The 17,455-nt window shown below is 28.6% G+C and overlaps 1 protein-coding gene across 1 annotated transcript in view; it reads left to right on the top strand.

Moving 5' to 3' along the window:
- Positions 1–5,997: 5,997 nt before the first annotated feature.
- The window catches only part of LOC107442058 (cytochrome P450 3A21), a 67,939-nt gene continuing 56,481 nt past the window's right edge, over positions 5,998–17,455 (top strand). Inside the window, 5 exon segments of the mRNA XM_071184308.1 lie at positions 5,998–6,154; positions 8,790–8,889; positions 11,008–11,060; positions 14,892–14,988; positions 16,019–16,135. Of these exon segments, the coding sequence (XP_071040409.1) occupies positions 6,075–6,154; positions 8,790–8,889; positions 11,008–11,060; positions 14,892–14,988; positions 16,019–16,135 (447 nt within the window). The 5' untranslated portion in view covers positions 5,998–6,074.

The raw sequence follows: 17,455 nt of genomic DNA, 5'->3' as shown, positions 1-17,455 counted from the left end.
CCGAATTTTTTTTAATGAATACATAAGAAAATATAAAAAGACCAATACATGCAAATTAAAAGTATTCCATAATTTTTTTAAAAATGCTGTAAGGGAAGGAGCAAACAATATTAATCTGCTTCAAATAATATCGTTTTTGTCACTAATATATGAGACATTCAGAATTTGCGGTTTTTATTTTCTGAAACTTTAAAATCATCTAAAAATACTTTCCACCAGGTGGCGGGTTCAATTTATTCAGAGAATAATTTAGTTCGACGTTTAATATCATTTTATTGGCTTCGATGTCCTCCAAATTTTTCTAATGTTCTAATATTCACAGAGTTTCATATTATCTTCTATACTTCGATACTATAAAGACGTATATTTTATTAATTACATAATACTGTATTTCATATTGCCCTATCAATTCTTGAATTTTAATGAGATGATTTAAAATGTACATTGCGGAAAAAAAGACCACCCTGATCAATTTTTAATCCAATAATCGGATCTTCAAGTTCTGGGACTTTGTTTTAAGGGTTCGAGGGGAGGGAAACTTCAAATATGCTGATTAATTAGTACAGACGATAATTGAAATTACGAAATCAGGCACAAAAAAGCATTTGTACCTTTTTTTCGTCGGATTCGGATTTTTAACCCCCAAAATATAGTTGATAACCTCTATGTGAGAAATATAGTTTCTATAGTTTGGTCAGGAGTTCGGTCCATATTAATTTTTGTTCCCGTACTTCTCCATGTCTAGATACATTTTTTTTAAATGAATTGAAAAACTTTTTGCACACAATTATAAAATTCATTTATCCAAAGATAACTACTTGCAAAATGAACTTTTAGTAAATATTTATTTTTATTACTTTATTTGCGAAATGAATTCTTTAAAATTAGATTTATCTGGAACTATTCAATTGACTTTTTTTCTCTTATCACGCAAGAAATTTTGAACTCAACTAGAAAGAAAAGATAGTTATAGACTTAATAATCTTCCAATGGACTTCCCCAGGTATTAACCTACAATATACAACTAGAATGGGGCGAAGCCTTACAACTGTTTTGTTTTCAATGTAAATATTTGCTTCAAAACGGGACGATTTCCGGAGCCAGAAAAGTGAAAGCATCTTCCAACACTTCAATGTCGGTTTTTGTCTATATCAAGAAAAGATATGAGGCAAATATTTAAATTTTTTTGCTTCACTACGTCACAAAATTAAAAGTTGACTACTGGTCCATTATTCTATATGAAATGAAAAAAAAATCTCCAACACCACTTATAGTTGACCTGATGACAATGAAACTTTAATCAATGACTTGCCTATTTCTGGATATATTTATTACCAGAAACTGAAGAAGAAATAATTTTCAAATCTATTAACAATAAATTGGACCCAAAGGTGGATCGTCAGTTTCAGATGATCGATAGCTTAATCGTAGTTTCAACTATCAGCTATATTGAAATATTAAGTTTTTTTCATCAAATTGGTATATAGAGTTCATATGGTATTTTCCAATAAATATTTACTATTGCTTAAGAATTCTTGACAAGAAGTAATGAATTAGGTTCCACATTGCAGGGACATCAATGAGGGCACAAAAGAAAACTTTGACATCTAAGAAATAATTATCAACACTGCTTTCATGAAAAATATACAGCAACAGCAATCATCGCAGTTTTTTTATTGAATAAATTAGAAATGTGGCCAAAAGCTTGCCATTCATAAAAAATAACTTTAAAAGAAACATGGGACAACCATTGTTGCTAATGGAAGGAAAATGTAAAATGAGTCTTTATGATTTTTATTTTGAGTTTAGCTATTTAATTTACGTTTGCATCTCTCCGACTTCACGTGATTNCACTGAATTTGTTATTAAAATATAAAAACAGTTAAAATAGTACTTGGGATTTGAGGCTTGGAGAATATGAAATGGTTTCTTTCAATATTAATTTTATTATTTTTATAAGAGTATATCAAATTTAGAACAATGATTATAGGTTGAAGAAAAATTTAGTAGTAAAAGGAGTGCAAAATGGGACATGCCTTTCAGTAAATTCTTTAACATTTATGTAATTTTCTGTTCTAGTCCATAAAAAGCTTGAAATTGTTAATAGAAGCCCCAAATTTTTTTTTATGAATACATAAGAAAAGATAAAAAGACCAATACATGCAAATTAAAAGTATTCCATATTTTTTTTAAAATGCTGTAAGGGAAGACGCGAACAATATTAATCTGCTTCAAATAATATCTTTTTTGTCATTAATATATGAGACATTTGGAACCTACGGTTTTTATTTTCTGATCATCTAAAAAATACTTTCCTTCAGGTTGCGGGTTCCATTTATTCAGAGAATAATTCAGTTCAACGTTTTTAATATCATTTTATTGGCTTCGATGCCCTCCAAATTTTCCTATTGTTCTAATATTCACAGAGTATAGAAGATAGAAAGTACGAAGTACAGAAGATAATATTTCATATTATCTTCTATACTTCGATGCTATAAAGACGTGTATTTTATTAATAACATAATACTGTATTTTATATAACACTATTGATTATTGAATTTTAATGAGATGATTTAAAATGTGCAGTGCGAAAAAAGACCACCCTGATCAATTTTTAATCCAATGATCGGATCTTCACGTTCCGGAACTTTCTTTTAAGGGTTCGAGGGGAGAAAAACTTCAAATATGCTGATTAATTAGTACAGACGATAATTGAAATTACGAAATCAGACGCAAAAAAGCATTTCTAAATTTTTTTACTACGGATTCGGATTTTTAACCCCAAAATATAGTTGATAACCTCGATGTGAGAAATATAGTTTCTATAGTTTGGTCAGGAGTTCGGTTCATATAAATTTTTTTTCACGTAATTCTCCATGTCTAGAGAATTTTTTTTAATGAATTTAAATATTTTGCGCACTATTATAAAATTCATTTATTCAAAGATAACTACTTGCAAAATGAACTTTTAGTAAATATTTGTTTTTATTACTTTATTTGCGAAATGAGTTTTTTAAAATTAGATTTATCTGGAACTATGCAACTGATTTTGTTTCCCTTAGCACGCAAGAAATTTTGAATTCAACTAGAAAGAAAAGACAGTTATAGACTTAATATTCTTACAATGGATTTCCTCGGGTATTAACCTACAATATACAACTAGAATGGGGTGAAGCCTTATAACTGTTTTGTTTTTAATGTAAATTTTTTCCTTAAAAGGGGACGGTTTCCGGAGCCAGAAAAGTGAAAGCTTCTTCCAACTCTTCAAAGTCGGTTTTTGTCTATATCAAGGAAAGATATGAGACAAATATTTACGTTTTGGCTTCACTACGTCACAAAATTAAAAGCTGACTACTTGTCCATTACTCTATATGAAATGAAAAAAATCTCCAACACCACTTATAGTTGACATGATGACAATGAAACTTTAATCAATGAATCGTCTATTTCTGGATATATTTATTACCAGAAACTGAAAGAGAAATAATTTTCAAATCTATTAACAATAAATTTGACCCAAAGGTGGATCGTCAGTTTCAGATGATCGATAGCTTAATCGTAGTTTCAACAATAAGCTATAATGAAATATTAAGTTTTTTTCTTCAAATTGGTAAATAGAGTGCATATGGTATTTTCCAATAAATATTTACTATTGTTTTAGAATTCTCGACAAAAAGTAAAGGAGTTAGATTCCACATTGCGGTGGACATCTATAAGGGCACAAAAGAAAATTTTGACACCTAAGAAATAATTATAAACACTACTTTCATGAAAAATATACAGCAACAGCAATCATCGCAGTTTTTTTTTATTGAATAAATTAGAAATGTGGTCCAAAAGCTTGCCATTCATAAAAAATAACTTTAAAAGAAACATGGGACAACCATTGTTGCTAATAGAAGGAAAATGTAAAATGAGTCTTTATGAATTTTATTTTGAGTTTAGCTGTTTAATTTACGTTTGCATCTCTCCAACTTCACGTGATTTTTAGTTTAATTTCGACAAGTATGAAAATAATACGCATATGAAAATGATTACATGCACTAGATAAGCGCGAGTAAGAGGAAAAAATATAAATGCGTCGTATTTTAAATTACGACGGATTTTTTTTTAATTCGGTGAACTTTTAATTTCTTACTGTAATAAAAAGTTTTAGATGCTCTCAACAATCTCAGAGAAGCTTCTTAAAATATTCTCCGAGGACATAATAAAAGCTTAAAGAAAATGAATTAAATATTTTAGTGCAAAATTTGCACAAACTATGCCTTCAAATGGTGGTTACGAACAAAAAAAAATTATAAGCTGATTTTCAAACTAGTATGAATACAATAGTCATAGCATATACTTTGCACTCTGTTTTGGATAACAAATATATTTAAATTAATTTTTCCTCATAGAAACAAGTATTTTAAAATTGTTGCTATTTAAAAAGGTACATAATATTTAAATAAACAGGGGTTGCGTTGAAACAATATTTTTAGAAGATTGGAATAAAGCGTAATGTGTATGAAACATAAAATTTTAATTAAGAATTCTTGGGAGTGAAAGTATTGTTAGAAGCAAAATAGAAGGTGTAAATAAATTTTTGTACTGAGAACAAAGTGAGGTTAAAACTACCAGAATATGGTAAAATTTACCGTGCTTCGAGCTCATGGGAACACCAGAAAACTCGATAATTTCTATCGAAGCGCCTAGATTATGAGTTTGGTAAAACTAACAATAAAATATGTTAAAATATGTTTAAATATGTTTAAAATATGTTTAAAATATGCTTATATGTTATCACACATTATAAATGTGTGATAAATTTGGTAAAATTTGCTTATTTTATGCCTTAGAGCATAGCATAAAAACTATTTATTTGGTTATATTTACTCTTCAATTTCGCATTTTTTACAAATTTTGAGGTAATTAGAACTGTAATTTTGTGAGCTAGAATTTCCTGTAAACCATTACCATAACTCAGCGGCGCGACAGCCCTTGCGGGCCAAGGCCTTCTGTGTCCATCTCAGTTTTCTTGACCTTGCGCTCTGAGGTGCAGGAGCATAGAGTTGAAATACTGGAGTGCAGGAGCAGATGTTCCGGTCAGGTGGTCAGCCGAACGCGGAACCCCCAGTGTTTAGTTCCCAAGCGTGCTTGGTACTCATTTATCGACCCACTGTAGGGATGAAAGGCTGAAACCATTACCATAAGTACTGAAAAATTATCAAATAAATGGTTTAATTACCATACATTTTGGTTTAAAATAACCAAATCAGGATTGTTTTTTACCAGAAATGTCATAACCATACAGTACAGTTATTTTATCAAAATGTGTGTCTGACTGTTAATAAAATAAATGACAGACAGTAATTAATTGAAATCCATATAATTTGAGAGTAAGAGTCTAAAAAATAATGCTCATTAATAAGATGATGGGTCAATTGATTAGATAATGGGTAGTTATTGAAATCCTCATAATTTTAGAATGAGAATCTAAAAAATAAACATTAATAAGATAATGGACTAATTAATTAGATAATGGGGTAATTAGTAAGATAATGGGTAAATACTGAAATCCTTTTAATTTTAGAGTAAGAATCTAAAAAAATAATGCTCAATAATAAGATTATAGGCTAGTTAAGAAGATAATGGGTAATGTAAAGAATTCTTTGGAAGATAAGATTAGAAAAATATTTGATAATTGTTATCATTTATCAAAAAACGCCATCATTTAATTTAATAATGTTTAAATGATGCCACAAATTTTTTCAAATATTGTAAAATATTTAATTTAATTTGAGCATTTTTATTTCAAAAATATTTGAAAGATAATGTCATCTTTTTAATAAAAAAAACATTCAATCTCCGCATTTTTTAAAAATTTATAGTTGCTTTATATTTCAAGAATGATATCAAGTGCTGTTATCTATTCACATATCAGTTATGTTTTTCTAAACTGCAGTGTAATTGTTTGATTACACTTCAAGGCTTATTCTATTCTATTCTATAAGTTAATATCACTTTTATTTCAACTGTTGTCGATGACTGCCGAAAGCAACTGGATACAAACATTAGGGAAGACTAATTAAGCCATGGACGCTTTGGATATATTATATGACATTCGAATTGCCAGTGCAATTGTTGCAGTTGTAGTATCCATTTTATTTTATTGGTAAGAGTTATTTAAGACATTAGTTGTGGTTTTATTTAAAATAAGCTCTATGTAGTGTCAAGTAGAAAGAAATGAACATCCTGAGTGATTCGTAATCTCATGATCCAATATAAGTTAAATATGCTGATTTATTAGTGTTAAATACTAATTAATTTGTCGGGACATTGAGTTTAAGTGTAACAACAATTTTCGGAAATGCTAAGTTAAATCAAAACTTAATGATTAATATTCGCAAAATTCTACTTTTTTGAAGTATTCTAAAAAGGAGAAAATAAGTATTTTAATAAGACCAAAAGTAGGGTTCGTCACTTTTAGAAGAGGCTTCGGAGTTGATATATGATATTACGAAAGTGACGACGAGTAAAAATATAAGCATTTTTCGTAGCGGGGGGGTCGAAATTACGATTACGAGATTAAGGCGTTTCACACCAATATAAGTTAATAAGTACATAATAAACATTATAATATCACCTTATAATTAAAAAAAATTAAATAAAAATTTATAAAAGGATGTTTTTAAGTTGAATCACATTGTTCATACAAGAACATACAATTGAACATACAGGATTCAAATGTAATAGAAAGTATGCATACAGTAAAAAGGAAACCAGTCTTTAGTTAGACAGAATTAAGATTGTTTAATAGCGTTAAGCCTTTGCGTCTCGCATGGAAATGTATTCCCTCCTGAATTTTTTCGTTGGTAATTGTATTATTTCTTGTGAAAAAGCAGTTATTAAGTATATATCATTCGTTAATAACGCATTTTGTAACTGAAACTTATTATGTTTATAACTATGTATTAACTTGTAGATAACTGTAAATATTAAGTATTATCGTGTCGTCAATTTGCTTGTATATTTATTCATTACAAACCGCACATTGCAAGAGATCGATGCATCTCCTCTTAGAAGTCAAAATTATGAATTTAGTAGCATTATGTATTTTTATTTATTTTAAAATTATGTATTTTTAAAGGTACGCCAACTGTAATACAGTAAAACAATAAGGTAGCAAAATGTAAAAGCTTCTTTTATTTTTCCTGAATGATGTTTCTGAAATAAAATAATGCTTTCTAATTTAATATCCTTTCTTTGTAGTTTTGAATGTCACTTTGTAGGTGGGCGTAGTTTTTAAATATAAAGTTACACTTTCTCTTCCCCATTAATCTTAGGTATTAGATCGTTATTGGGAAATATCCATTACATATACATTTTGACATCAGTTATGTTTTATTGTTATGAAAATTTCACTTGATATTCTTTACAAATTTGATTTTACACAAAACATTTTGTTGAAATAATTCTATGTAAATTTATGTAGGTTTTGTTTACTATTTTTTTTATTCATGTTTGGGATAAGAAATTTTTGTTTATTAATAAAAAGAATGGAAAAAAATCACTGGATGAAAAAGTAAAGCAATTTATTTACATATAAAATTAAAATTATTTATGTACAAAATTATTTAAATAAAATAATTTACAAAAATTATTATAAATTATTCATATTTTTATAATTAATTATTATTTATATATAAATAAGTAAAAATGGAATGAAAATTGAAAAATCTTTTAGTTTTTTCCCCCACTCAAGTGTGAAAGGTTTAATTGGACAGTATTCTGATTTTCAAAGAATAATAATCGAAACCAAGCATTTTAAATACAACTTAATAAATTATGAACTTAATGAACGTACCAACAGAAAAAAATGGACCACCCTGAATGACTTCTGGTCTAATGATCAGATCTTCACGTTCTAGGACTGAATCTTAATGTTTCGAAGAGGTGACCTCAAATATGCTAATTAATAAGTGATGACGATATTTTAAGTTTCAAAAACGTACACAAAAACGCACTTTCTCTGAATAAACATACCTCTTTTTGGACGGAATCAGATTTCTGATCTTCGAAATATCAGGAGCAGCTGCCATCTGGGAAATGTGGTCTCCATAGTTTGATCAGGAGAGTGATCCAAAGTTCGGACCTCATAACACTAATTTTATTTTTTGCTATTTCGCCATATCTAGAGAACTTTTTAAGCGAAATGAAAAATTTTTGCACACAATTATCAAATTCGTTTATTCAAAAATAATTAAATGCAAAAAATAAACTTTACTTAATATTTAGCATTTTTATTATTTCATTTAATAATTATAATACATTTTTCATAATAACTAAACCTAAAATAACCTCAGTGGTAGACGGATCTTTGAAACCCTCTGCCGTCACACTAACCGTGGGAAGTTTTTGTGGTTTTCCTCTCCCTGTAGCGTTGATTAGTTTCATCAAAAAATCCTCTACGATGGCCAGCTTGTCCCAATTCTTGATCCAGGAGTTCCTGATGTTCTGGGTTGGGTTCAAAATTACGAGACAATGAACAGAGTTGAGCATTGATGGTCGTAAACTCAAAAAACAAGGTTGGCTATTCAAAGATAGTAATAAAACTAATTTGGTAAGGGTGGGATCAAAAATTTTAACTTCAGTTTGAAGAATATGCACCGACTTTTTTTAATTAAAGACATGACCACAAAAAAGCAAATGTCTTTACAAAGCATCACCACATTTCGTTTTTTTTTCTTATTTTGTATTTGTTGATATAGTGTTATGAGTTAAATAAATAATGATGCATAAAACTTTAGGTACTCTACGAAGAACCATGATTATTGGAAGAAAAGAGGTATTCCGTATATTAAACCTTATCCCCTCCTTGGATCTGCTCCGGCATTAGTAAGGAGTAAGGTGAGTTGATTATCCTTAACTATGAAACAAAGCGTTACAAATGGCTATTAACCTGTTTCAGACAGGCAAGCATATATGCATTCTCAGATCTAGGACAATCAGGTTAAAAAAAGACAAAACTTGTAACAAAAATATATCTTTAGACGCTAATTTAGGGAAGGGGTTGTAATACAGGGTTATTCATAATTCCTTTCGGGGTTTCGAAGCGTTATAGTAAAAAAATGAAGAAGAATATGGCAAAAAAGAACATATGAAATTATTCCGAAAGTATTCAAGTTTTAATTTACCCAAAAAAACTACATANTGTACCACTGAAGCCAGTTGCAGTAAAGAAAAATGGCGTTTACAGGCGGAGGGAAGTACTTAAGTGAAAATAAAAAATATACAGTCACACTTTGAACAAATATGGATTAAATACGTTAGAAATAAAGCGAAAACAAAAGCAGTCAGTCAAGTTAGGCCTGCTCCATGTCACCACTTTTTACTTTTAAATCCTAATTCCGATTCTGCACAAATACATTCATGTTTCGCCCGTCCCGAAGAGGTTAACGTTTTTATTTTTGAATGAACTGATGTTTGACAAAATTTTATACTCGTATATTTTTGTTCAACACTGTTAGTTCCGGAGATGAACATTATGAATATAATTATGAAATTAAAATGATCACATAGCTTGGTCCTTATTCAGAAACTTTTTTGTATTACAGTGAAATTTCTCGGGAGTGACCAATCTCTGTTTCACAGTAAAATGGTCGTTAATGGAGGTTACCTCCATTGTTATCGAAGATACACAATGTTTCGCAAGCGACTTCTCATTTCTTGTTGCGGAAGTGCCACTAATGTTGGCCCTAATCATGTGCAAAAACAAATTTACCAATTATGAATGATAGAAATATTTTAAATAAATAAGCAATTATGTTTTTTTTTGTCTAAGTTAGTATTTAATTTTATATCATAAAAATTAGTTAGCTTTATAAAAGATTAGAAGTAGTTTGTTTGTTTGAGATGCTCAGTTTTTTTCTAAAATAACTTTTGTTTTCCAAATTTAACTTTAAACTGTAAAAAAATTAAATTGATAACATCGTATTTAATGCACTCTAACGGTAATATCAGGTTGCCGATCTCTCTTAGATCCTCAAAACGAGCTCTCAAAACAAAGAGCCACTCCCAAATATTTTCAATACATTTCAATCTATTTATTTGTTAAAGATAATAAGTAATAGTTAAAAGAAATGTTTTGTAGTTGACGTATGCCATTAAGGCCACTTGTCACTGTTCTTGTTTTCCAGTGGCGCCATTTATGACCAAGAATTCGACTTCTGCCACACCTGTACATCACACCCGTTTATAGGGCGGACCCTTTCATCCATCCATTCATTCATCGTAATTTTGACTTGAATCAGAGAACGATCAATCTCCAATTCAGTACCCCCAGAGGCATTGATTTGTTATAGGAACAGGAAGGACTTTGAGACTCGACAGATTTAAAGTATATCAGTCACCATTTACTACATGGGAAGTCTTCGGCCGGCAGGGAACGAACCCACGACCTCTTGGACATGGGCCCAGTGCCCTACCAACCAGGCTATCCCGGCCCTAAATGTTTTGGATATTTTTCGTGTTTCCTTATTTGACCTTTTTTACATTTGATGAGGAGGTTTTTCCGGTCACTAAAAGAGGTTTTGATGGTCTCTCCTAAAGGTTTTTTTCAACCCAAAGTCTATGGAAAAAATATGAATAATTAACTGGTCTGGTTAAATAGACTTGGGTCGTATTTTTTCTGTTTATTGTATTGACTTTTTACAATAGACACGAATCTTAAAACGAAACATGTAATACATTTCTGAAAACAAACATTTGTGAAGAAAAGTTTCGGATAAATTAATATTTGAAGTTTTCAGGCTATAAAGTGTCAATTTAATATTTGATATGAATATACCCATAGTTGTGATTAAAATTAGTTTGTAATAAAACTCATTGTAATTCTTTCTACATAAAAATAACAATTCCTTTTTGATGACTTAGGCATATGCTGCAAAACTGCATTGTATGTATTTCAAATTTTAGATTTTATTCATTAAGAAATACATTCTTTGAAACTGAATTTTATATCCGTAGAATTTGGAAGATGTAGAATTAGAACGGTACAGAAAATATGGGGATTTATATGGGTAAGTAATAAAGTACTCCATCAAATTTCTATCTTTTAAAAATATTTTTAACAACAAAATATAATAAATAATATAATTTATATTTTTAGTTACTGCACCCATTTATAAGTGCTGTATAATTGCTGAAGTTAATAGCAATTACTCCCATATATCATACTCTAATCAAAACAAAAAATACATGTTTAGAAATTTGATGGAATTTTATAGAATCGGTGGGGGGCTATAATGAGACAAAAATCTTAACATTTATTATTTTTGGGTAAAAATTAAAAATATTTTAATTCAAGTTTAATTTTCTCTTAACGTTTCGAATAAAAATGTTGGATGTCGTGAAAACGAAACTTAATTAACTGAGCAAGCTGCAAGTTTCATCCGACAAAATAAATTGATTTTGATGATTTTAAATCTATACGGAGAAAACAATTCTGTTAAAATTACCAATTTGTATAGTAATGGCATTTCTGGTAAAAAAAAACTGCAATGGGATACCTACAACTGAGGTAGTGTGGGTATCTCGATCCTGATTGTCTGTTGAAACGTGGTATTTGTTTACGTTAGCAATTGTTCTTTCAATTCTATTTCGAGTAAGCCAAGCTCGTTAGGTAACAATTCCTTAAAATGACACTAACCTATATTCTTTCATAAACATTTCAATTATTTCACTATATATTTTTTACTTAACACTAGGACAGGCATGGAGCCTTGTGGAACAGAAACAAACTAATTATGCATTGAAGTTGCCAGGTACACAAAACAAAAATATATCACGGTTACAATAAAATACATAAACAAATAATAAATCCAATAAGTAAAAGACGTAGACGAGAAAAATTCTATTTCAACAAATTTGATGCGCGATACGGTGCTGTTTTTAATTAACTTCACGTTAATTAATATTCTAACTTCTGTAGAGAAACTTAGCTCAACTTTAAGTGCCCTCTTGTTAATAAGTGATCAACTGGCGCTGACGTCATAGATCACTTGTGCGGGTGTCAGTGATTTTCTTCTTCTTGAAGTACAAATACCCAATTCTGGTTAATAAAACTAAAATATATGCTATTTAAAACCATTCATTCGATCATTTTTCCGTTCATATGGAAACGGCTTACCTTTTCTGTCAGAAAGAAAAACGTTTTCTTTGCATTTTCAACTTCGATATTAAATTTTTTTTCATTATGTGCTGGTTTTACAGATTTTAAAACAGATTTAATAACTTTTAGCCGACATAGAACTTTTTAAAACACAGAACTTTTAAAACATATTTTAAAAGTAGTCATTACATAGTGGTAAACACCACATCGTACATGGTGGTACACACCACAAATTTTATATAAATAAAACACAAATTTGCAATAAAATAACTTAGATGTCTTTGTTATGTGTTTTTTTAAAACATTTTTTTAAAATTATTGCTTCAATGAAAGCTATCAGACTTTACTTATCAAAAACCGCTAAAAGCACGTCTTCTAAAGATAATTTTTATAAGAAATAGCATCATATTTTAAGAGTAGTATATTTTATTTTCAATAGCTTTAACTATATTTAAATCTGCTTTTGTATGAGTACATAAATAAGTCGTAAACAATTTTTAAGCATTAAAGTTAAATAACTAACTAAATTTATAAACTTTGAGTTAACGAAAATAATTATATTAAATAGAAATTTATTAAATATATTAGAAATATATTAAAATAAAGAAATACCTATTAAAAAAAATATTGAGTGCCTGTTTCGTAATCTGCCAAGATGAAATTTAAATCATAGAAAATAAATTTCAATGAGTAAAAAACTTTCAATTTTAATTACTTTTGCAAAACTTTTAGCTTTCAAACCAAGAATATTTTTTTCAAATATTTCTATATAGAAACTCATTCCAGATATGTTCGAAAACAGAAAAACTTTCTAAATTATAGACTTTATTTTCTAAAAATGTTATATTAAAGTATGAACTTGGTGGAGTAAGAACTGCTTTATTTTTAATAATCCGATTTTATTTTGAATCAAGTAATTCTGTTGTACATTTTTAAGTAAGTGCGTGCATTACTGCAATCAGAAATACTTCCTAAAACATAAAGTTTCAAACAAAAGGTTTCTAAAAATAAAACGCTCAAAGCATTGTGAGGAGTTATAAAAGATAAATTCTTTTTAAGAATAATATTCTGCTGACATATGATAGATAAGATAATGAATAATGTGATATAAATTTGACATAATAGAATAGATATAAACTCTTTTGCCTCAATTGAGATTATTTACTGATTTTAATTCGAAATTTTTTCTTCTGGTTTGATAAACTATAAACTAAACAAACGTAACAGCAATATAGAAATGTTAGAACTATTACAATAAGGAAGGAAAAATTTTCCTTATTTGTAACTAAAAAATTATAAAAATTCTATTACCGTAAAAAATTCCGAATTAAATTCCGGTGAAAAGTGCGGCACTCAGGCTGCTGTAACATTTTGCCATAAAATTCATTTTTATCGGAACATGTTACGGAACAAAAAATCTAATTTACCGCAATTTTCACATTAATAATTACCGTAAGGTCACTGAATCACTCTAATTAAATAAATATTATTTTAAAAATTACAGTAAAAATGCGTTTTAAGGATGATGCAGTCAAACTGCCGGTACTTTATACTGTAATTTGATCCGAAATTTTGTATAGTATATGCACTGTATATAGTAAATTTTAAAAGGAAAAAAGCCCTTTTTAAAATTTCGACGTTTAGCTGTAAAACAACTGCGAAAGATGTTAAGAACTTTCTTACTTTAAAGAATTATTTATTTAATTATTACAAGAGTTGTTCGAGATGACACCCCCTAATGTCATGTCTACGACTCCAGCCTTCACAAAAAGATCCTCAAAGCCTCATAAATTATCATAATTTACCATCTTCATAAATTATCATTTAGATAATTGCTTATATCTTTCCTTTATTCTAGATTCAGAGCCTGTTAACGTTTTTTCTCCCTTGTAACGGGTTTTTTTATGCTTTCATCCTTTTGACGTCATCACTGTGAATATAAGTATTGTCAAAACTACCAGAATATGATTAAATTTACCGTGTTTCTGACTCTATGGGAACAAAATAAAGCTCGGTATTTTTTACCGAAGCGTAATGATTTTGGTAAAATTAACAATAAAATACGGTTTTATTGTGGTAAAATTTGATTTATGTGAGAAAATTTTGTAATTTTTTCATTATACCTTCGAGCATGGGATAAAAATAATTTATTCGGTTACATTTGCTTTTCAATTTTGCATCTTTTACTAAGTGTGTGGTCGTAAGAACTGCAATTTTGAAGCCTGAATTTCCAGTAAACCGTCATTTTATAAATGGAAAAAATACCAAATGATTGGTTTAAATACCGCATACTTCGGTCTTATTTTCCAGAATTATTATTATTGTATATTTATTTAAACCAGAAATCTCATTACCATACAATTCGTAAACTTTTCCAGAATTCCTTTCTACGTTCTTATAATCTTTCAGAATTTGTTGGTCGAATTTTGGAATATGGTGTTCAAAATATTCTTGATTACCCAAAATGAATTCTAAGAATTAAATAAAAGAATTAAAAGTGTTATCTATATCAATAAAGATCATGTTTTTAAAATAAAAGTTTATTCCAATGGGAAGAAAAATGCATTTATAAAGTTCTTACTGATTAAATTTTTTTTTTTGACTACAAAACTAAATTTAAAGCAAATTTTACAATTAGCTATTGATATGCAAATAAAAATTTTATTATTTTATTTTGTCATTTAAAAAACAATGTTAGTACATTATAGGCACATTATTTTTGATAATAATGCATTTTCAGATACTATGAGGCAAATAAACCAGTCCTAATGGTTGCCAAACCAGAGCTTTTAAGAGATATATTAGTAAAGGATTTCCAATACTTTACTTCACGTCGAGTAAGTATAATATTCAACTATTAGAATTAAAACTGATGTTAAATGAATTAAAAAAACAAGGAAATAAATTAATCGAGTCGTTTCAAATTCGTTAAGAATTCTTTTTTTTATTAAAGTAGTTTAATATTTTGAAGTTACTAGAAATATTGAATTCTGTTATATCATGAAAAATGGATAATCAAAATTCGGGAAATTTTCTGCATTTTTTGGTAGAAATTGTTTCCTGCGAAATGGCACCACAAGAAAACAATACGTTAGGCTGAGGAAATTACCTTTTTCAGTTTTATGAGTATCTGAATTATCTCAAAGACAAAAGACTTAATGCTACATATCGGTTAACATGACTGATTAGGAAATTGAAAATAAAGAGAGTATAAGTGAAAATCAATAAAAAAATTATAGCAAGAATTGAATTAAATCATACCGGCATATTTGTTTACATATGGAGCACTCTAACTACTGTACCATCTTGACATATAGTGCAAACGGTTTTAAATGTGAATCAACGTAATGAGATAATACAGGAGTGAGAAAACATTTAAACTTATGTTTGAAAATTCGCGTTTTGATAGGAATCGCAGGAAGTCATGACAATTCACCAAATTGAAGATTTTTCAAAATATGAATTCTATTATCTATTTTTTTTAGCAATTCCTTTCATAAGGATATTGGCAAATACATACTGATTTTTTACTCTTTAATGGGCGTTGTTTTACTTATTAAAAGCATGAACATTGACAAAAAAGCTTTAAAAGTTTGGAAGTATAATATACTTTAAAAGTTAAACTTTAAAAGTAAAAGTATAATAGACTTTAAAAGTTTGGAAGTATTATACTTTAATAGTTTTTACCCTGTTCAACCACTTATTTTGCATTTCTTACTTGTAATTAATGTTACAGTAAATGCAATGCGAAATTTTTAAAAATAATTTTTTTTACATAAAATGAAAATGTTTTACGAACCTATGAATGTCGAATATTACGAATATTAAAATATATTTACTTTTATAATTTTGTTTCATTATTTGCAGATTATTAATACAGGTGATCCCATTTTCGATAAGATTTTATCTTTACTCACTGGTGAAGATTGGAAGAGAGTCCGTACCATTGTGTCCCCCACATTTTCAACTGGGAAAATTAAAAGAGTGAGTGTGTAATTCAAAGTAGCAATTTATTTGATACCTTGATCCGTTTTTATTTTTAGCGGAACACTTCATAATGATTTAAGAAATATTTTTGTATTATTTTATAAAGATAATGCCGTGAGACGTATTATCAAACGAAGCGTAACATATAATAAAACATATTATCAAATGAGGCAATTAATTAAAAAAATGTAATTTTTCCTTAAAAAAACATCTAGTACATATAATTCTCTTACGTGGCTTCCAAATTTTGGCTGTATTTATTTTCCGCCAGTGGCAACGTTTGCTTTGTTTTGTTTAAGTTACTATTTCTCTTACACGGCGAATCGACCAATGATTGCCGCTAAAAAGGTCACATGCCAAATCTAGCTGACGTGGCTCAACATATAGCGCTTTTAAAAACGGAAACTGAAATAACCAGAGAGCATCAACTGCGGCAATCTCATACTATTAAGCTAGACAGTCCACAGACAGAGTAGTCTTTGCCGATAGATCTCTGTTTTAGTATTTTGTCGAAAGCGCTTTTTTTCACGAATTTATATATTACGAATTTATTTGGCGATTTTTGATTTATATCACGAATTATACTATAGCACATTTCTAATAGGTTTAACGAATTACATGTTATTTATTTGAATTCAAATTTATTTTAATGACTTAGTATTTACTAAAACGATGTAATTTAAAAAAAAAAAAAGTTTTTATATGGATTTGAATGATTGTTCTGAATTCTTAGAATTTTGTGCATTTGCAATGTACGTAAGTTAGTAGCTAGCGAAGCGAGGTTGGCTTGCGAAGCAAACCATATAAGATTGCGTAGCAATTTTTGGGGGTTGACGAGCGTTAAGCCCACTAGTTTTATAATAATTTATGAACTACTTCTGTATTCTACTTTTATCAAAATTATAAAGAATTAAGTTGTGTCGATTTTGAAAATTTGTTTGTATAAAATCTGTCAACATTTTTTTTTGTAATCCTCAAATATCAAATAATTATTTTAGTTATACATCTGACTTATTTTATGCATTTTTGGAAGAAAATGATTCAAATAATTTTTTTTGTTTTAAGAATCCATTTAAATCAAATCAAATAGTATTTTTTAGAGTGTCTTTCGTAATTTTAAAGCCAAAAACTGTATCATTAAGTCATTACAAATTTAGATATTCTGCTACGTTTCTTTAAGTATAAATTTATTCCTGATTCAACTCAATGTTTACTTTCGCATACTTTAAAACATAAAAAAAATAATTATATATAAAATTTCTATTTATAATACGTTTTATAATTCAATCTTAATAGTTCGAGAGGGGAAGTCAAATA

This window comes from Parasteatoda tepidariorum, chromosome 8 (genome assembly GCF_043381705.1).
Source record: "Parasteatoda tepidariorum isolate YZ-2023 chromosome 8, CAS_Ptep_4.0, whole genome shotgun sequence".
Lineage (NCBI taxonomy): Eukaryota > Metazoa > Arthropoda > Arachnida > Araneae > Theridiidae > Parasteatoda > Parasteatoda tepidariorum.
Note: the sequence above shows the minus strand (reverse complement) of the source record. Positions and strands in the feature narration are given on the sequence as shown.